General features: G+C 42.0%; 1 protein-coding gene across 3 annotated transcripts in view; it reads left to right on the top strand.

Moving 5' to 3' along the window:
- The first annotated feature begins 213 nt into the window (after positions 1-213).
- Positions 214-22142, top strand: part of LOC112257994 (roundabout homolog 2-like) — a 134298-nt gene continuing 112369 nt past the window's right edge. For all 3 annotated transcript variants that reach the window (XM_024432015.2, XM_024432016.2, XM_024432017.2), the window contains exon 1: positions 214-856. In XM_024432015.2, coding sequence (XP_024287783.1) covers positions 793-856 — 64 coding nt within the window. In that variant the 5' untranslated portion in view covers positions 214-792. The remainder of the gene's footprint in view (positions 857-22142) is intronic.

A 22142-nucleotide genomic window follows, 5' to 3' on the forward strand; every position in this document is an offset into this window, starting at 1 on the left:
AGCAATACATTCTATTGATCTGTTTGGAGCAATGGGTAAACAAATGCGCAACATGGTGTGTGTAATTTGTGCATGATTTTGTCAATTCTAAGAAAGTTATGCGAAATATTTCTTCACTGTCTCTTTAAGAGTGTTCACTGTTTTGACTACTATAGACTGGGGCTAGGGGGTGGGCTTTAGCCACGAGAGCGTGTTGGCGATAAAGAGACTTGTAATTCAGTTCATTCAAGAGAGAGGGTGGAATGGGAGAAGATAAATAATGAAAGTCTCTATCAAGAATGAAACTGCACATACTGTCACAGAAGTGACCTTTTTGACGAGGAAGTTGATTCTCAATACCAAGCAACCTGGACTCGGGGGTACACAGCCTAACATCGTGGGCTAAATGTAAATCTGGACAGCGTTATGAAAAATTTCCATCAACAAACAATACGGTGACAGCGGCAGAGAAATCTAAGAAAATAAATAGCATCTTCACTCTACTCCCGACCGTATCCAGGCGCGTAAATTTGCCACAGATATAAATTTGCCTTCAGATATAAGAAAACACCTTAAGGAACTTACTTATTCTTAAGAATGTTGTATGTAGTCTTTCTGAAGCACTTGTGATGCTGCAAGTGGTGAAGTCGTAGAAATTGTCTCAGCGTGTGGGGCTGACTTTCCAAAGTTGTCGGAGTCGGCTTCTGTAGACTTGACAGACTGTACCCACATTTGGATAATTTTGAGTTTTTGAGGGGGATACCTGAGAAACTTTTCTTGTTTGAAGACAATTTTATCATACACCAGAGGGTAATGGAGTTTCGCCTCACGTTGGATACCCTACCGGTTATTTTTGCGTTTATTGGTTTCGTTTTTGGTAAGTTCAATGCATGATACAATTATCATATTTCTCATACTTCATGCGTAATAACTTATTTATAGGAAAAATCATTAAGTGTGATGCTTTGTTTTTTTTTTAGGCACTCTTGGTCCAATAGCCAATGATATGAATGTGTGGTTTATTTGACACACAAGGCTTCAGTGACAGACGCTCATTCACCTTTTCGTCTTGGTATAGGCCTAGTAAAACAAATATTTATGAGTGATCTTGTATAAAAAATATGTACATTTTGTGCATTTTGCTCAAAACTTTTAAATCAAAAGGGTTGATATGCTAATTACCACATTATAAAGAATGTCCGTAGATGCTCATCCTTAATCCATCAATTGTTCAGCTCATCGCAGATTATTGGTTATACCTTTAAGTGAGGAAAATACGTCAGTGAGGGGAGAAATGTTTATGAAGCCACATTGACAATACCTGTGCAGTCACATTAATAACTATTCAGTGATGCCATTGAGAGGGACACCACTTCAATTATGTCAACTCAGTTTGAGAGAGGAAACATGGCTGGTTTGGGGACCTTGGCAACATGTTGACCTCTTTTGTGATTGTGTCTTCAAGATCTGTATTCCTGAATATCTAAGGACAGGAGAGAGGGACATAATTCAAACAGTAGAATGTTGCAGTTGTGCCTAACAAAATATATAATAATACAGTATGCATTAATAACATCATTTAGTTTCACTGAGTTTTGTCACAGACAATGGATTCTCCTCAAGAGAAACTCTTAACACGTAATACAAATAATACCATAACTCGCTATCCCCATTGCATGTCGTATTGCCACTTGGCAGTATTCCCGGTCGTACGCAGATGCCGTTTCTGACAGCGTGGTGTATCGGGCCCTGCACGGGCCCTGCCAAATACTGCTGGAGCTGGCTTTTACAAGGCTGTAAACATTGACTATGAACCCAGAGCATGACAACATCTGGAAAAGCACTCCTTCAATGATTCCAGATGCTCCTATGGGTCTACAAGGCTAAATTGAACGCACACTCATTCGCAGCTTTGCCAAATCTTCCTAATTCAATGTCCCCATAACCTCAAATTGAATCAATGTCATTTTAGCCATAAAAAAAGACAAGTCTGTCTTCTCTTAGTCCAAATATCCTACGTGTCCATGTGTCGATGCAAGCTGTTTTCCACTGTACATGTCACCATTCTAAAAAAAAGTCGCCACCAACCATTCTCACTATGCGCTGAAGGTCCCTCCAGCTATCTCCCATCACCTTTCCACACCTGATAAAAGCCTTCAACAGGGGGCCAGGGTCAAGTTTCAATCGCTGGCTTCAGTTTGTCAGTAAGGTGACCCTCAGTCAACCCAGTCACTAGTTTGTCAACCCTATTGCCAGTCTCCTGAATGACTGAATGGGAGAGGGCCATGCGTTTGCTCAGCTCCTTTTGAAATCGCTGGGAAATTGCAGCAGAACAGCTGTCCGTTTTCTCATGACCATCCCCAAACAGGTCTTTAACGAGGCCAAAAAGACGGGATCTAACCTTTTCACTTTGATCTTCATTACAGTACACACACGTCTCAGACAAGATCTCGGTGGAGAATAGCTTATAACCAATATCTAAGCTTTAATAGTTTTAAAGTCATTAATATGTGTTTGAGGATGATTTGTGTTTACATTTTACTGAACATTTGAAACATTTAGAGCCGTTGTTGACAAACGATAGCGGAAAGCAAAGAAAGCATTATGATAACTGCATAACTACAGTGCTGTTATTGCGAAATGTTAAGAGACATACATGTACATCTAATTGCTACATTTGTGTCTGGGTTACACCAGCCCCTGACATGTCCCTTAATTCACCCATAGCATCTATGCATCTCTGTGTCATCTCCATTAACTCAGTGAGCCATTACCTAAACGGTGACGTGAATGTCAAAGACTGTTGATGGGTAACAGGGATGAAGGCTCTTCCTGTTTGTCTGTTGTAAACACTGTCTGAGACATGTGACTGCAACCAGCGCAGTAAACATATAGTAGACAGACAGCCACATCCCCAAGTGAGGGAACCAGACATCTTAATCGTCCTGGTTCTGGTCTAAAATTATCACTTTGACAGGATCTAGCAAGATCTACAGTCAGCGAGACACCCAACTCAGACAGATCAAGACAGAGGGAGAGTTAGGCAAGACACAGTCAGAACCCTCTGTTGCCTCTTAGATACACACACAAACACACACACACACACACACACACACACACACACACACACACACACACACACACACACACACACACACACACACACACACACACACACACACACAACCAGTCCCCCTCATCGCTCCTCTTTCCATCTGTTATCAAGCAGATCAATCAAGTTGCCAATAACTTGGGAGGTGTTGGCATGAGCTGTTGAGTTGATCCATCTTCCATAGTGTGACTCAGCTAACCAGGCATAAATACATGGTCAAACCCTCATTTACTCTAACTATTAAAATAATAATGATATTCCTCAGTTTGCTCAATGTCTGCTGATTGTCATCAGCCAAGGTCAGTTATCATAAGCTCACACTAAAATACCCATCAACAGGCAGGAATAGTCAATTGGAGTTCAGTTAAGTCTGTTTGAACAAAACATTGTTATTCCAAGGTCTAAAATGAGTCACCCTGACCTCTTTGCCACTACCAGACAGGGCTGAGGTATTTCCAGTTCACCCAGGCATCAAAAGAAACCAACCAAACCACAGGGGGACTCTATTTAGCAGTGGCTGCTGACAGCACCTCTCTCCAGACCTCAAAGAGCTCCACTGCAGCTGTCCGAGGTGAAAACGAGCCACAGGGACCTCAACAATACCAGTGTGGCATCAATCTGACGGGCCCCTGGGCCAGGGCCCCAAGTTTCAGACAGCTTAATGGCCGAGGGCATTAGTTCCAGTAGTCCAGTGGTTATGGGGGACATTGTGGGGATGATGAAGATGAAAGGTTGTGGGGACGCTGAGCCCCTAGCGCTGGTCACACACTGAAATAGAGAGAGAGAGAGAGAGAGTGTAAGAGAGAGAGTGAGTGTAAGAGAGATAGAGAGTGAGTGTAAGAGAGAGAGTGAGTGTAAGAGAGAGAGAGTGAGTGAGTGTAAGAGAGAGAGAGAGAGAGAGAGAAGGAACAACAATGTTTGAGCTGCTGCTGACTGTTACAGTGAGCTTTCTGTTTCTCGGGATTTTTTAAAGTTTTGCCATAGAAATATAGTGCATGGAATGGATTTCTTATCACTTGGCTGTGGAATAGAAATATAATTCATAGAACAAATTATTTGTCCTGTCACTGTCGACTTAAGCTGTCAACAATATTTTCTGTGTATTTTGTTGAACTTCTACTACTTGAGGACTATGTATAGTTATATGCAGAACATGTGATGTGGGCTGAGAAAGAAGACATTTCGAACACTGCATGTCCCACCCCCCATATTTTGTCTGCAGAGGCTTTCAAATTGTTTTCAATTTCAGAGATATCGGTTAAAACGATTCAATTACAAATTAATTAAAGCAATTGCTGTGACCCCCCCTGTTCTGTGTTTAGTGGGGACACATTAGTTTATTTAAAGCCTCCTCCAGTTTAGCCAAATGAAACAAGGTGAAAACACACTGGGTTCAGCCATTTTCCCTCTGAAATGTTAGTCACCTGTTGTGACACAAGGATCTGTTGGATCTTTAGGGTATAAAGGCATCTAATTCTAGTTGTGGAATAAGAAAGGAGCAAATAATGTACATCGGAAAATAAGAACGCAATAGGCCCTGTCATTATCCACCCAGACATGCATACAAGCACAGAAAATAACAGTTAATTTGCAGTCCTCCTGTAACCCATGACTGTCCATTCACCTACCCGTCTGTCTGCTTACCTACCTACACTCTTAGAGAAAAAGGTGCTATTTAGAGCGTAAAAGGTTTCTTTGGCGGTTCCCATAGGATAAACCTTTGAAGAACCCTTTTTGGTTCCAGTTAGAACCCTTTCCGCAGAGGGTTCTACATGGAACCCAAAAGGGTTCTACCTGGAACCAAAAATGGTTCTTATATGGGGACAGCCAAAAAAACATTTGGAACCTTTTTTTCTAAGAGTGTACATGTTTCAAGTGTCTGTTTAACAACAGAGAGCTGTAGGTAAAACAGATGATCACTTTTCCTTTGTTTACTCACAAAAAAAGGACCTGTCTGTCTGTAACATATCGATAACTTATACAGCATGCTCACCACAAGCAACACAACTCTTCCCCATAGGACTTCCCTGTTCCCTTGTTGCCCCCTAGCATGGGGCACATCCATAATGCACTGTCTACTACAGCATGTACCACCAAGTGTTTTGAAAATTCCCTTTTGTAATAAATGTGTGTGTGTGTGTGTGTGTGTGTGTGTGTGTGGGGAGAGAGCATATGTGAGACGCAGGGGGAGTGACCTGTGAGGCCGAGCGGCGCTGTGGTGATAAAGACAGCGTGGGCACTGGAGCACAGCAGAAAAGCTGTCCTACTCCACTCAGACGACATATTCACACAGCCACCCCACCCCACTGCCCTGCCCAGACCTCACAAGACCCTGTGTCTGTCTGTCTGTTTGTCTGTCAGGGAGAAGCAGCATGTCTAGGGCAGTCAAATGTTTTTGTTTGTTTGGTGTAGATGCGTCTGTGAATGCACTGTGTATACGCTGTATGTGTTTGTCCATGAGAGTGTGTGTGTGTTTACCATTCGTGTGGCATTGTGTTTTCGTATTAAATCAATACTTGGTGCTTGCGTGTGTGTGTGTGTGTGTGTAGTGCACCACTTCAGCCCAGTATCATTGTCTGCAGCTATATTTGGATGGTTCCCCGCTGATTAAACTAGTGGGCAACTTGGTCCCCTCTGAAGGGCGCATCAAACAGCAGTGGCCCGCTGCCATGTGAACACTCCCATCAGGAGCTCTCTGTCTAATGACTCTGAGCGCACACACACACACACACACACACACACACACTTCCTCACCTCCACTTCTCATACTGCCACTCTCCTGTCCTTCACTACTACAGCTATTTGGAAATAGACTCCCAGCCAGTCTTATTTGCCAAAACCAATCACCTGTAGTAGTGGTAGTACCCATTATATAGCATCCACAGCATATTATTCAGTGGACAGTTATAATTGCTCAGCAGTTTCTGGTCAAAGTCAGATGAGTATGGCACAAATAGATAATGAATTAAGTTTAATTATCTAAATGTTCAGTTGCCTTGTTTATACAAACAATGTGTATTCCCCACGCCGTACAATCTAGCTTATGGTAAAGAGGAATTGGGGATAGAATGGAGTTATCAATCTGTTCTCTCACCACCAGTAGCCTGTATTTCCCTCCACTGAAGTGTTTCAAGTGTCTGCCTGGCAACAGACTTGGTTTTCGTAAGATGCAGCAGTAGGTCAAACAGATGATCTTATCTGTTAAAAAAGTGTCTCTTCGGCGAAGGACGTGTCTGTCTGTCATGGAGCTTTGAAGCAGCGCAGGTAGCGGATCCACTAAAGTGCAGCCACTTTTCAAATGTTCTGTCAACATTCAAAATGAGATGCGTAATAAAAATGTGCGCCCTCCCACACCTGTAAGTCTAGCTGTCACCTGAAGCATCTGGTAGGGATTCCACAAATTGGCAGGGGGATCATTTATACTTTGCAGACTTGAGCACCTCGAAGGTTCAGCAAGGCTATTGTTTGATCATTCATAATTTACTTTCCTTGGTTTCTCAAGGTGACTGATTCCCTGTCAGAGTAGGAGAAAATTTCGCAGCTGCTGTCATCGATTCCTTGACTTTTGCATCCATCATTAGGAAAAGTTCCTGTCAGATTAGTCTCAAATAGGCAATATGTGATAAGTAGTGAGAAGTATTTACAGAAGAGAAGGGAAGTGTAACGGTTTTCCTCCTCTTCTGAGGAGGAGTAGGAAGGATCGGACCAATATGCAGCGTGGTATGTGTCCATGATAACTTTAATAAACTGAACACTGAATACAAAAGAACAAGAGAATAAAGGAAAACCGAAACAGTCCCGTATGGTGAAAACACTGAAACGGAAAATAACCACTCACAAACAAAAGTGGGAAAACAGGCTACCTAAGTATGGTTCTCAAGCAGAGACAACGATTGACTGCTGCCTCTGATTGGGAACCATACCAGGCCAAACACATAGAAATATAAACACAAGAACAAAACATAGAATGCCCACCCCAACTCACGCCCTGACCAAACTAAAATAAAAAAGGAACTAAGGTCAGGATGTGACAGGAAGAAGATCTTTCTCCACAAAGAATTCCTCTGCTTGCTGTTTGCACCATTTCCTTTTATGTCCATCCTTTACAGTGGCTTGTGAAAATATTCAACCCCTTGGCATTTTTCCTATTTTGTTGCCTTACAACCTGGAATTAAAATTTGTATCATTTGATTTACACCACATGCCTACCACTTTGAAGATACAAAATATATTTTATTGTGAAACAAACAAGTGATAAGACAAAAAAACTGAACCTGAGCATGCATAACTATTCACCCGCCCAAAGGCAATACTTTGTAGAGCCACCTTTTGCAGCAATTGTAATTGCAAGTCTCTTGGGGTATGACTCTATAAGCTTGGCACATCTAGCCACTGGGATTTTTGCCCATTCTTCAAGGAAATTCTAAGACCTTTAAATGTTTCCCCTTAAACCACTCGTGTTGCTTTAACAGTCATTGTCCTTGTCCTGGAAGGTGAATCTCCGTCCCAGTCTCACATCTCTCAAAAATGTCCCTGTATTTTGCGCCATCCATCATTCCTTCAATTCTGACCAGTTTCCCAGTCCCTGTTTCCCATCCCCACAGTGTGATGCTGCCACCACCATGCTTCACTGTGGGGATGGTGTTCTCAGGGTGATGAGAGGTGTTGGGTTTGCGCCAGACATAGCATTTTCCTTGTTGGCCAAAAAGCTACATTTTAGTCTCATCTGACCAGAGTACCTTCTTCCATATGTTTGGGGAGTCTCCCACATGCCCTTTGGCGAACACCAAACGTGTTTTCTTATTTTTTCTTTAAGCAATGGCTTTTTTCTGGCCACTTTTCCGTAGTGCCCAACTCTGTGAAATGTACGGCTTAAAGTGGTCCTATGGACTGCTACTCCAATCTCCGCTGTGGAGCTTTGCAGCTCATTCAGGGTTATCTTTGGTCTCTTTGTTGCCTCTCTGATTAATGCCCTCCTTTCCTGGTCTGTGGGTTTTGGTGGGCAGCCCTCTCTTGGCAGGTTTGTTGTGTTGCCATATTCTTTCAATGTTTTAATAATGGATGTAATGGTGCTCCGTAGGATGTTCAAAGTTTCTGATCTTTTTTTATAACCCAACCCTGATCTGTACTTCTTCACAACTTTGTCCCTGATCTGTTTGGAGAGCTTCATGGTCTTCATGGTGCCCCTTGCTTAGTGGTGTTGCAGACTCTGGGGCCTTTCAGAACAGGTGTATATACTGATATCATGTGACAGATCATGTGACACTTACATTTCACACAGGTGAACTTTACTTAACTAATTATGTCACTTCTGAAGATAATTTGTTGCACCAGATCTTATTTAGGGGCTTCATAGCAAAGGAGTGAATACATATGCAAATCAAATTAAAGTTTATTTGTCACGTCCGCTGAATACAACAGGTGTAGACCTTATAGTGAAATGCTTACTTGCAGGCTTTAACTAATAGTGCAAAAAACGTATTAGGTGAACAATAGGTAGGTAAAGAAATAAAACAACAGTAAAAAGACAGGCTATATACAGTAGCGAGGCTATAAAAGTAGCGAGGCTACATACAGACACCGGTTAGTCAGGCTGATTGAGGTAGTATGTACATGAAGGTATGGTTAAAGTGACTATGCATATATGATGAACAGAGAGTAGCAGTAGCGTAAAAGAGGGTTTGGCGGGTGGTGGGTGGGACACAATGCAGATAGCCCGGTTAGCCAATGTGCGGGAGCATTGGTTGGGCGGCCCAATTGAGGTAGTATGTACATGAATGTATAGTTAAAGTGACAATGCATATATGATAAACAGAGAGTAGTAGCATCGTAAAAAGAGGGGTTACACGCACCACTTTTCCAGGTTTTTCTTTTTTAAATTTTTTTGAAACATGTTATTTTTTAAATTTCACTTCACCAATTTGGACTATTTTGTGTCTGTCCATTACATGAAATACAAATACAAATCTATTTCAATTACAGGTTGTAATGCAACAAAATAGGAAAAATGCCTAGGAGGATGAATACTTTTGCAGGCACTGTTTCATTCAAACTTGGACACATTCTTTATAAAACAGTATTGCCAGTTTAGAAGAAACTCTAAGGTAGAAATCTCTTAAGGTGAATCTTGAGTGAGTTTAAAACTATGTTGTATTCTTTGCCTTGTTGTTCTCTTCGCTCTCATATTTTTTACACAGGCGCTAAGCATCCAAGGAACAAAGAGATCAAGGCTCGGCCTCTGACTGAGCATAGGGATGTTAGCCTGCCTTGAATTGCTGTGGATAGCAGAAAATACTTAGAGAATGCCAGAGTGGTGTAGGAACTAGCTTTGTATCCAGACATTTGATATCCCTCCCACCAACCCCCTACTACACCATTCAATATCTGCCCTGATAATATCCAGGAAGTTTTTCACATTGGGCCCATTTTGTCTTCTGTGGTGATATGTGGGGTCTGTGGGTCAGACAGCATATGAGTTAGGGCCAGTTGGTGCACAGCTGTATGTGTGTGTCTTCATGTCTAGTGTGGTCTTTAATCAAGAAGAATGCAGAGACCGCTGGTTGCAACTGTGTGGGACAGGAAGCTAATGCCAGCTCCCCTATGTGGTCTCAGTGGAACCCCCAAACCAGGGTTACACTCTGGGATGCAGTCTCACGATACTGCCAAGCGGGGACTACACTGTTGCACTCACAGACAGTTTATTAGCATGATCCCTTTTACTCCCCTGCCTCCACGCTCAGTAAAAATAGCCTTCATGGTAGCTTCATGCAAAGTGACAAGCCCTGGAAAGCTCAGCACATGCAATGTCAGTATCTCGCTTCTGATTCCGCTCTCATTCTCCCCCTCCTCTCCCCTTCTCTCACATGCACTTGACAGTGTTAGTACTTACAACACTGACAGTAGTAGTCTAGCAATTGTCTAGCTGGTAGGGGAAAGTGCTGAGTTGCTCGTGTTCTCTCAAGCCTCTCCCCAAAGTCCTGTTTGGAAAATCAATAGTTATTGCTGGAAGCTACCAAAACCAAGCAGACAGCGGTTAGAGTATTTTTGATTGGCTTGAGAGTGCAGGGCTGCTGTATTTTGAGTTCAAGCTTTTAAACACTTTTGAGTGTTTGCTTGTGTAACAGAGTTGGTTATGTTTCCACCTGTTGTTGCAGTAATATCTATTCAATGTTTATTTATTTCTATTGGTTGGTTCAAGTCAGATGTCAATAAGGTGTTATGTCATTGGCTACGCTTGCAGATAGGGGGAGATCTACAATGCCAAGTGGAAACATAGCCAACCCTGGTACGTTCTCCCCTGCTGAATTCCACTTGCACACTGAAAGCGTAGCCAATGACATTACACCTTATTGTCATCTGACTTGAACCAACTAATAGTAATATATAAACATTGAAAACCAAATTCTGCAGTAGCACTTGGAAACATAACCAACCCAGTTACACTTGTTTGCTGTTGTCTTAGTCTAGAGTAAGGAGCACTTGAAAGAAATAAGAGTTACGATGCTAATTGCTTCTGTGATGAACACTCTAGATAAAATGTTGTTTGTACATCAGTGTCAAGTTGGCTATACGTTCACCATGATATTGACATTTCTAACTGAAATGGCAAGACAAATGGGGTATAGAGTGGCGGATTTAGGAATAGGTGACATGGGCAGCCGCACACGGGATGCCCGCACAAAAAAAACTGAAGCGGGGGAATCTATCATATAGCACACTTCTAACTTTGTACAGTACTAATGCAATTGGTAACATCAGTCACACTCTGAAATGCTACCAAATAAACCACAATTCATTCATAATACTGTGAATATATAGTTTCACAGACATATTGTTGCATTGTTTTTTGGTTTGTGTGAAATGGTTAAGAATAATATAAAACCAGTCTATAAAACCAGTCTGCACACCTCCAAGGTGAATTGGTTTAGTCTTGACTCTTGGTTGACAGTGTTGGGGGATGGGTAATGTATTGATGCTCGAGTACCAACTCAACACATTTGTTTCTATTTGCCTGTCTTATTTTTGTATATGTTTTTTTATTTATAAAGTTTTAAATGTTGTGATTATTTATTTGTGTTGTTCCAAATGTCTGAATAAAAAGTACAGTTTGTGCAGAACGGTACTTTTGGGGGGGCTGAAGGGGAGGTTCGGCCAGGCAGCCATTTAAGCTAGAACCGCCACTGGGGTTATCCATTTTGGGTGAGAAATTTGAAATGTAGAACATTTGAAGGTAAACATTAAAATATCCAAGTATAAAGACTCTGTTGACCCCCAGAGCGAGTTCTTTACTTTGAAGTAAATCAAAGTTTAATGGACTTCAAGCCTCTCAACCATCTTGGTGGAGAAACTACACTTTCAGAGTACGAAAATGAACCTAAACCTTCTTTTCCAGTTGGCGGAGGGAAAGCCCCTCTCTCCATGGCAAGGTGTCTCATTTTCAGCCCAAACATTTAGCCCAGAAAACATGTAAGCTGCTTTAGCCACTGAACCTCCCTCCCCTGGAAGGTGTAAGTCAGCACCATCTTTCGGAGTTAACGTGTTGTGGAAGTTTGGTCACTTTTCCTACGCCATCCTTAGTCCCCTCTCAAAGACAGAGAGAGGGAGAAGGCAGACGAAAACACCAGAGCAGTTAACCCAGCTCTATTTAGTCCCTTGCATCCAACAGAAGCTCAATAGAAGCTCAATTATGAAGGCTATGGCTTTACAGCCCACCGTTTCTATTCTCATGCAAGTGCCTCTTTTTTTGTTATCCCCAACCTCAAAGAGTAGGTGGTTGGGGAGAAAACACTCACTCCCCGCCCAACTCCCACTCCCAATTTAATTTCAGGAAATGAATGCCATTTACAAATCAATTCCCAGGCTTAGGCGAAAGAGAAGAGGAGGAGGAGGGAGAGGGGGGCTGCTGTAAAAGATCAAAATTCAGTTTAGAGGGAGGGGAGGGCAGTCTGGTAAAAAATAATTGCAGATGAGGTAGAAAAATAAAGTTTCCCTTTCTCTTTCCCCTCATGCCTCTCCTCTAGTCCTACTCCCTCTGGTCGATAACCTTTTTTAACCCTATATGGATGGGGCTAAATTGAAATGTTTCCTACAGAAGAAATATGAAATGCATAACCATGGTAGCAATTGAAAGGGAACAGTTTGGAGATGATCTGAAAATTGTTAGACCAAAGGTAAGTACACAACAGTTCACCTGACACAAGACTGAATCCAAACATTACACTGTTCATTTTATGTGAATTTGACATTTACTGTAGTCTTTGCTGCGTTTCTTGAAAATGAAATCTGAAAATACTCTGAATACATTCAGTAACATGAGGCTATTTCTGGAAAATGCGGGGTAGTTGCAACATAAGACAAAACAAATAAAAGGGTTTGAGTGGGAGGACTAAATGGTGTCTCCAAGAGGCCACAATCCTCTCTAAAGTGTGCACAGTCCCTAAGCAATTTCAGTGCACTTGTATGACGCAAAGGAGAGTATTCAACTATAAGGTATTTTATTGAGCTCTCCTAGCTGTACGGTTGAGGAACTACAGCAAGCACACTTGTAGTTGTTTCGTTTGGAACACAACCCTGCATCCCCCGCCGTCAGACATTTACTGGTGTTGTTTACGCAATCCAAAAACGGTCCATTATTAATCACAATCTGGGTAAGGTTGGCATGATTTAAAGGCTTGTTCTATTGCCAACATGACTAGCTTAAGTTGTAAAATATTAACTTACAGTGTTAGGCTTTCACATAGGAATTCAGAGAAACAGATTAATTTTGTAATTTTGGTGCGCATAGAAAGGAGTCAGGAGTGCATTCAGGTGGGAGTGTCACAGGAAATTTTCTTCACATTAAACAAACAGGCTCATTCTGTTCAGAACAACCCAGGGTATGATGTCATGTCATCTTGAAACTGTACATCAAACGTAGTGATCATAAACGTTGACACTATATGAAATTAGTTTTATGATTTGGAGATACAAAGTGCACATTTGGACTCACTGATGTTTGGCTTTCTTGTATGGCATCAAAGCGGTATTTATTATAATTATCAACATCTCATCTTTCAAAATACATCCAGTCATCTTAATTTACAGCATTTCCCTCAGTCAACAATTACCGAGAAGGATGGGGGCAGCTTCTTGTCACACACCGTGCTCAAGTTCATAAGGGCTCTGACGTCATATATAGCATGTTACTGTACAGCCACAATGTTCAAATTTAGGTGCTTATTAGTGCCCAAATCTGCAATTTTAACCCATATACATGTACAAGTATAAAGGGCTATGCTCTAAGAAAGTGCTCACATCTATAGTAGCTGCTATACTGGAATTCCTATGTGAAAAGCTCCTTCCAGCTGTGGACACTTGAAGTCAGAATTTCTATTCAAGGGAGTTGCGTGGAAAGCAGGGGGTTAGCTTAGCAGAGTTTTCAAATGGTAAGCCAATGCATGGATTAATCTTCTCTTTTTAGCCCCACAGGGTGTTAAGGATTTGAGGTGCTGTGTTCCGATAGGTATCCCAAGCCTGATTTATTCTCAAATTCCTCCGGTGGAATTTTAAGGCATTTTTCACGGCTGACTCCGACTGAGCTAAGATGTCATCAGTGTTTTGTGCTCAGGTTTGCCTGGCAGGGAGACGAAAACAAGAGTCTTCTCACATACCTTACAGTACCTCGTGTCATACCTGCCATATAAGATTACTTTGGAGGTGTGAGGGGTGGTTAGCAAACAAACTAGTTGTGTGGGGCAGGGTTAGGAAGTTAGCTGTATCAATTAGACTTCTGTACGTTGGTGATCGAAGGGTGTTGATCTCAAGGCTTTCGCATGTGCTTGAATGAAAGGCAATTATTAAATTGCCAAACCTGTTGTCATGGAGATTTAAAAGGAACTTTTTTCCAAAGTCAAGCCATGATAGATTTTTTTTTGCTCCTGAAGTGAATGTGTGGGGGAAAAAGTTATTTGTCATACGCACATCCTTTAAAAAAATGTACAGTAGGTGCTGGGCTAATAAAGGACACATGAAAAAGAATAGAGGCCTGCAGACTGTATATGCTCCCAATCTACCACCTTTATAGGACAATGTTTCAATCCAACATGGATCTTTGTCAAGTCAAACGCCCTGAGTGCCACATCCAAAAATATATACACAGAAAACACCTCACATGACCATGACGCATGGTGGCTGTGGAAACAATTAAAAACCGTGTGATACAAAAGGCAACTTTGCGCACAGTAAATGGTCATAAATCATAGAGGTACATACGGTTATCAGGATTATATACAGGTACATACAAATCGGGCTGAATAAAAACATAGATAACAGTACAAAATATTTTTTATGGTGTTATAGGCCTATAGTGTTTGGCCATATTTGAATGACATGACTTCTTTGAGTTGACTCCTTAGAATACATCAAGACAAGGTTGAATATGATCTTTGTGCCATTTGTGGGAGGTTGCGCTAAATTGCTAGCCTCTCTTTTTATATCTCAAACAACGTTAGCCCTGTGACCTTACATGCAAATTACTTTTCCCTCTAGGCCTATCTTTCATCAGAATGTCGGACAAGTGAGTACTTAAGTGATTTGGGGAGTTGGGTGATGTGCAGATTAAGTTTTCTTCCCCAGAGAAGTAGATCAATCTGTTAAGCTGCTAAAAGCCCACTCGGACAGACATGATGAAATACATAGTGGAGGGAGTTGGCAGGGAGATAGAATCCACTCTGGATGCTGGCACACTCTCTTGTTTCAGACGACAAGGTCAGACCAACCCACTTGTTAACCTGAAGATGAGGAACGCGAGATGCCTCAGCAGTTTTTCATTCTCCATTATAGAATGACATTTGAAATCTGATCAAGACTATGTTCCCTCCCTCTCTCCCACTCTCCCATGCAAGACAACGCTGCAGTATTCTCTTAGGCTTAGATCAACTCCCCAGCTTAAAGAGGTCTAAGTCTAAGAGATTTGGGATGAAGTCACGCTGTTTCAGACTCTGTCCAGCAAACTGGGAATATTCCCAGAACATTAGCTAAGATTCCCATTAAGTTCTAATTAGAGTTTTATCTAACATTAGGATGATAACATCTCAAAAACATTCTCTGAATGTTGTGCACAACATCTGTAACAACCAGCACAGAACATTCCCCCAAAAGTTTGTGTTTTTATATAAAACATTTGCCTGACGTTGCAAGAATGTTCCTGTAACACATTATGGCTGTTCTTTAATGGTTCCGAGAATGTTTCATTAGGTTGTGGGAACAGAGTGGGTACATTACAAGAGCTAGGTTCCCAAAACACGCTCAGTTGTGATGACATTCATACAACGAATGGAGGTGCACAGAACATTTCAAAAACATGTTCTATTTAAGTTTTTCCAAAACATTCTCAGCATGCCAATTAGAATACATTCCCATTATGTTTCTCTCCAGATTTAATGGAACATTGCATTTGAGGAGTGTGTTGTAAGGGATATAGAGACACACAGCATATTTTCATTCATATGACATTTTAACAGCATTTAATCATACAAACATCTTCTTTTTACACTTCTTAAGTTGACAATTTGCACATCTGGGGTTTGAACATGCAATTTTTGGTTCCCAAGCCAGGTCTTTCATCCTCTGTGCCACCAGGAAAACTCTCTTTCATTGTCTTTTTTTTCAGTAAGCTATGGCAGTATGACCAATCAGGAATATGTTGTTGTATTTTTCTGAGCACCTCCATTCATTGAATGAATGTCATCACAACTGAGCATATTTTGTGTTTTGGGAAACTATCTCTTGTAATGTACCCACACTGTTCCCACAACCTAATTACATGTTCTGTGAACCTTTAACGAACTCGGAAAGGCTGTTCTGGGAATGTTCTTGCAACATCAGGCAGATGTTTTTTGCACCCTAAAAGAAACATTGTAGCATCATCCGCACAACTGGACAGTTTTTGTGTTTTGACAACATTTCTTTTCTGATGTCCCCACAATGTTCTCACCAGACTGTTCCCACAACCTAATGAAACATTCAGGGAACCTTTAAAGAACAGATGAAATGCGTTCTAGGAACGTTCTTGCAACATCAGGCGAATGTGTTATACAAGCATTCTGTAATAGTCACTGCGACTGGACAGTTTTTGTGTTATGAGAACATTTGCCGCGGCCTATCAAATGTTCTGGGAACCTTTACATAACTGATTTTAGTTTGCTGGGTATGTATTAGCACACTTTCACTCTAATAACATTGACACAGTCCTGATGTTTCAGGCTCACCCTGATGCTGATCGTGCCCCATCGGGGTCATTTTGTGCTTAGCTTAGCATTTGTCCCTGTCATTTTAAGGCTGACTCGACAAAATCTACTCATGAGGCTATTTGTATATATTTTTTGAGGGTTTGCAGCAACCATAGTGTGATATCAGAGCAGACTTTGGAATGATTTGATAAACATCTGTTCCTTTATACACTCAAAGACCACCCCATCACGGTTGACATCTCCACAGTGTCACCCTCCCAGAGTGCAAAGAACCTTGGTGTGACCCTGGACAACACCCTGTCGTTCCCTGCAAACATCAAAGCAGTGACCCACTCCTGTAGGTTCATGCTCTACAACATCCGTAGAGTACGACCCTACTTCACACAGTTAGTGGCGCAGGTGCTAATCCAGGCACATATCCTCTCCTGTCTGCACTACTGCAACTCGCTGTTGGCTGTGCTCCCCACTTGTGCCATCAAGCCCATGCAACTTATCCAGAACGCAGCAGCCCGCCTGTTTTTCAACCTTCCCAAGTTCTCCCTTGTCACCCCGCTCCTCAACACACTCCACTGGCTTCCAGTTGAAGCTCGCATCCGCTACAAGACCATGGTGCTTACCTACGGAACAGCAAGAGGAACTGCCTTCCCTACCTTCAGGCTATGCTCAAACCCTACACCCCAACCCGAGCACTCCGTTCTGCCACCTCAGGTCTCTTGACCCTCCCACCCCTACGAGAGGGCAGATCCCGCTCAGCCCAGTCCAAGCTCTCCTTGTCCTGGCACCCCAATGGTGGAACCAGCTTCCCCCTGAAGCTCGGACAGCAGAGTCCCTGCCCATCTTCCAAAAACATCTGAAACCCTACCTCTTCAAACAGTATATTATATAATCCTCCTCCTCACCTTTAAAAACACAACAACACTTAACCAGCACTCGCACTTTACCATCCCCACCCCTTCTAGCTCTGACTCTACTAACAGCTAGGTTATTGAGGAAAAATCTACTTTCTATGCCTGTGATATGTGGTTGTCCCACCTAGCTATCTTAAGTTGAATGCACGCTCTGGATAAGAGCGTCTGCTAAATGACTAAAATGTAAATGAAATATCTGTTAAAGACAGAACTGCTCATCACTGTCTTACAGTACATTCAATTCCCAAATGCTTCTGGTTAACTTCTTCAGGTTAATTTAGGATACCCAGTAACTATAGACATGTGTGTGCCTTTGGAGAAGAGACATTACAGTGTCAACACAACACAACCACACTCTTGTGTCTTGAGTTGCCCCCTATTTACATGTTCAGGTTTCTGGAATTTGGACTGGCATTCAACAGCTTTTTTACAGACACTGTCATTCCTATCTAATAAAAGGCTGAGAAGCTCAGCTCCGTGGTTTCATGAGCTCACATTAAGCGTTGAAGCCGATGCTCTCTTGTCCCTGTAAACCACAACCAGGTGGTAATAAGTCCATAGAAAGCCTAGGTATGGCAGTTACTCTCTCTCTTCGGTCAGTCAAGTATAGGCCTATTTTCTGATTGTCTACGGTCCTCTCCCAATATTTCAAGTTGTAATTGGAGAAGTTGTTCAATGTTGAGGTCACCTTGCCATTTGAACACCTCTCTTTAATAACATTGAGCTTCATCTCTTGGCCTTTAGACGTTTGCATTTCTTAACATTTGCCTAATATTTTTCTCCATTTCTAGTTATGCAAACCCAAACATGACATTTACATCAATCTCAGGCAATGGTATCTTCTCTTTTAAAAATCTTTGCATAACATCTACAGTTGAAGTCGGAGGTTTATATACACTTAGGTTGGAGTCATTTAAAACTTGTTTTTCAACCACTCCACAAATGTATTTTTAAGAAAGTATAGTTTTGGCAAGTTGGTTAGGACATCTACTTTGTGCTTGACACAAATCATTTTTCCAACAATTGTTTACAGACAGATTATTTCCAGTGTGTCAGAAGTTTACATACACTAAATTGACTGTGCCTTTAAACAGCTTGGAAAATTCCAGAAAATTATGTCATGACTTTAGAAGCTTCTGATAGGCTAATTTACATAATTTGAGTCAATTGAAGGTGTACCTGTGGATGTATTTCAAGACCTACCTTCAAACTCAGTGCCTCTTCGCTTGACATCATGGGAAAATCAAAATAAATCAGCCAAGACCTCAGGAATTTTTTTGTAGACATCCACAAGTCTGGTTCATCCATGGGAACAATTTCCAAATGCCTGAAGGTACCACATTCATCTGTACAAACAATAGTACGGAAGTATAAACACCATGGGACCATGCAGCCGTCATAGCGCTCAGGAAGGAGACTTTTCCCTGCTCAGACTGGCTCGGCCTGTAATATTTATGTGTCAGCTCCTAAAGCCCCTGTACTGCTGGGTTCCTCAACACTGTCTCCTAGAGATGAACATACTTTGGTGCGAGAAGTGCAAATCAATCCCAGAACAACAGCAAAGGACCTTGTGAAGATGCTGGAGGAAACAGATACAAAAGTATCTATATCCACAGTAAAAACGAGTCCTATATCGACATAACCTGAAAGGCCACTCAGCAAGGGAGAAGCTACTGCTCCAAAACCGCCATAAAAGAGACAGACTACTGTTTGCAACTGTACATGGGGACAAAGATCGTACTTTTTGGAGCAATGTCCTCTGGTCTGATGAAACAAAAATAGAACTGTTTGGCCATAACGACCATCGTTATGTTTGGAGGAAAAAATGGAGGCTTGCAAGCCAAAGAACACCTTCCCAACCTTGAAGCACGGGGTGGCAGCATCATGTTGTGGGGGTGCTTTGCTGCAGGAGGGACTAGTGCAATTCACAAAATAGATAGCACAATGAGGTAGGAAAATTATGTGGATATATTGATGACATCAGTCAGGAAGTTAAAGCTTGGTCTCAAATGGGTCTTCCAAAAGGACAATGATCCCAAGCATACTTCCAAAGTTGTGGCAAAATGGCTTAAGGACAACAAAGTCAAGGTATTGGAGTGGCCATCACAAAGCCCTGACCTCAACCCTATAGAGAATTTGTGGGCAGAACTGAAAAAGCGTGTTTGAGCAAGAAGGCCTAGAAACCTGACGCAGTTACACAAGCTCTGCCAAAATTCACCCAACTTATTGTGGGAAGCTTGTGGAAGGCCGAAAGGTTTGACCCAAGTTAAACAATTTAAGGGCAATGCTACCAAATACTAATTGAGTGTTTGTCAACGTCTGACCCACTGGAAATGTGATGAAAGAAGTAAAAGCTGAAATAAATAATTCTCTCTACTATTATTCTGACATTTCACATTCTTAAAATAAAGTGGTGATCCTAACTGACCTAAGACAGAGAATATTTTACTAGGATTAAATGTCAGGAATTGTGAAAAACTGACTTTAAATGGTTTTGGCTAAGGTGTATGTAAACTTCCGACTTCAACTTCTATTAAGGCGCTCAGTTGCTTTGAGAACATCCACATAACATTAGGTCAGTCTCATACCGCGGTCCTTTTCCCTGCTCAGACTGGCTCGGCCTGTAATATTTATGTGTCAGCTCCTAAAGCCCCTGTACTGCTGGGTTCCTCCACAACCTCCCACCAACCCCCACCAACGTAGGTCTATTCAGCTCTTCTAGACCCTAAAAGATATTAGCTGAGCGTCAGTTGGTCCTATACTGTTTTTCTGCAGAGCCTGGCATAAAGGGAAGACCACCACTCCGAAGTGAGGACTGTTTTCATTCCGAGAGCAAGGAACATACACAGATGGAGAGTGTTGTCTATTTTTAGCAGCCTATGTCAGGTTCGGTGTTATACCTGGTTATAGGCATGAGTAGACCAAGCTCTGTTGGAATGCATGTTCTATCTCTCTCTGTGGGTCTAACCCCAACTAGTTCTGGAAAACAGTTAAAGACCTGGAGAATAAACCCCTCTCCTTACAGCTGCCCATGTCCCTTAATGTTTATTATGTGGTTGTTACTGACAAGTTTTTTGGAAGGCAGCCACAGTGCATCCTTTATTTAAAGGGGGAGATCAAACTGATTATAGGCCCATTTCTATTTTGCCCTGTTTATCAAAAGTGTTTGAAAAACGTATCAATAATCAACTGACTGGCTTTCTTGATGTCCATAGTATTCTCTCTGGTATGGAATCTGGTTTCCGTTCAGGTTATGGATGTGTCACTGCAACCATAAAGGTCCTCAATGATGTCACCATTGCCCTTGATTCTAAGCAATGTTGTGCTGCTATTTTTATTGACTTGGCCAAAGCTTTTGATAAGGTAGACCATTCCATTCTTGTGGGAGTATTGGTGTCACTGAGAGGTCTTTAGCCTGGTTTGCTAACTACCTCCCTCAAAGAGTGTAGTGTATAAAGTCAGAACATCTGCTGTCTCAGCCATTGCATGTCACCATGGGAGTACCCCAAGGCTCGATCCTAGGCTTCACGCTCTTCTCAATTTACATCAACATCATAGCTTATGTAGTAGGAAGCTCTCTCATCCATTTATATGCAGATGATACAGTATTATACTCAGCTGGCCCCTTCCCGGATTTTGTGTTAAACACTCTACAACACAGCTTTCTTAGTGTCCAACAAGCTTTCTCTGCCCTTAACCTAGTTCTGAACACCTCCAAAACAAAGGTCATGTGGTTTGGTAAGAAGAATGCCCCTATATCCATAGGTGTGATTACTACCTCTGAGGGTTTAGAGCTTGAGGTAGTCACTTCATGCAAGTACTTGAGAGCATGGCTAGACGGTACACTGTCCTTCTCTCAGCACATATCAAAGTTGCAGGCTAAGGTTAAATCTGGACTAGGTTTCCTCTATCGTAATCGCTCCTCTTTCATCCCAGCTGCCAAACTAACCCTGATTCAGATGACAATCCTACCCATGCTAGATTACGGAAACATAATTTATAGGTCGGCAGGTAAGGGTGCTCTCCAGCGGCTAGATGTTCTTTACCATTCAGCCATCCAATTTTGCCACCAATGGTCCTTTTAGGACACATCACTGCACTCTGTACTCTTTAAACTGGTCATCTCTGTATACCCGTCACAAGACCCATTGGATGAAGGTTATTTTTAAAACCCTGTTAGGCCTCACTCCCCCCTATCTGAGATACCTACTGCAGCCCTCATTCTCCACATACAACACCCATTCTGCCAGTCACATTCTGTTAAAGGTCCCCATAGCACACACATCCCTGGGTCGCTCGTCTTTTCAGATCACTGCAGCTGGCAACTGGAACGAGCTGCAACAAACACTCAAACTGGACAGTTTTATCTCCGTCTCTTCATTCAAAGACTCAATCATGGACACTCTTACTGACAGTTGTGGCTGCTTTGCGTGATGTATTGTTGTCTCTAACTTCTTGCCCTTTGTGCTATTGCCTGTGCCCAATAATGATTGTACCATGTTTTGTGCTGCTACCATGTTGTGCTGTGTTGTCATGTGTTGCTGCCATGCTATGTTGTTGTCTTAGGTCTCTCTTTATGTAGTGTTGTGGTGTCTCTAATCTTCTCCTGCGTGTTTTGTCATATTTTATTTTTAATGCCAGGCCCCCGTCCTCGCAGGAGGCCTTTTGGTAGGCCGTCATTGTAAATAATCATTTGTTCTTAACTAACTGACTTGCCTAGTTAAATAAAGGTTCAATACAAAATAAATGACGGAGGAAGTATTGCAAGTTAAGATTTAGCAGCCAGCTCGAAAGTTTGCTTTGAAAGGCCTATAATTCTGTATGGTAAAGGCCCTTGACGCACTGAGATGTTAGTCACACACTTCAGGTCAAGCTATCGCATGAAAATTGATGTTTTACATCTGACTCGAAATT

The sequence above is a fragment of the Oncorhynchus tshawytscha genome, linkage group LG09 (genome assembly GCF_018296145.1).
Source record: "Oncorhynchus tshawytscha isolate Ot180627B linkage group LG09, Otsh_v2.0, whole genome shotgun sequence".
NCBI classification, from domain to species: Eukaryota; Metazoa; Chordata; class Actinopteri; order Salmoniformes; family Salmonidae; genus Oncorhynchus; species Oncorhynchus tshawytscha.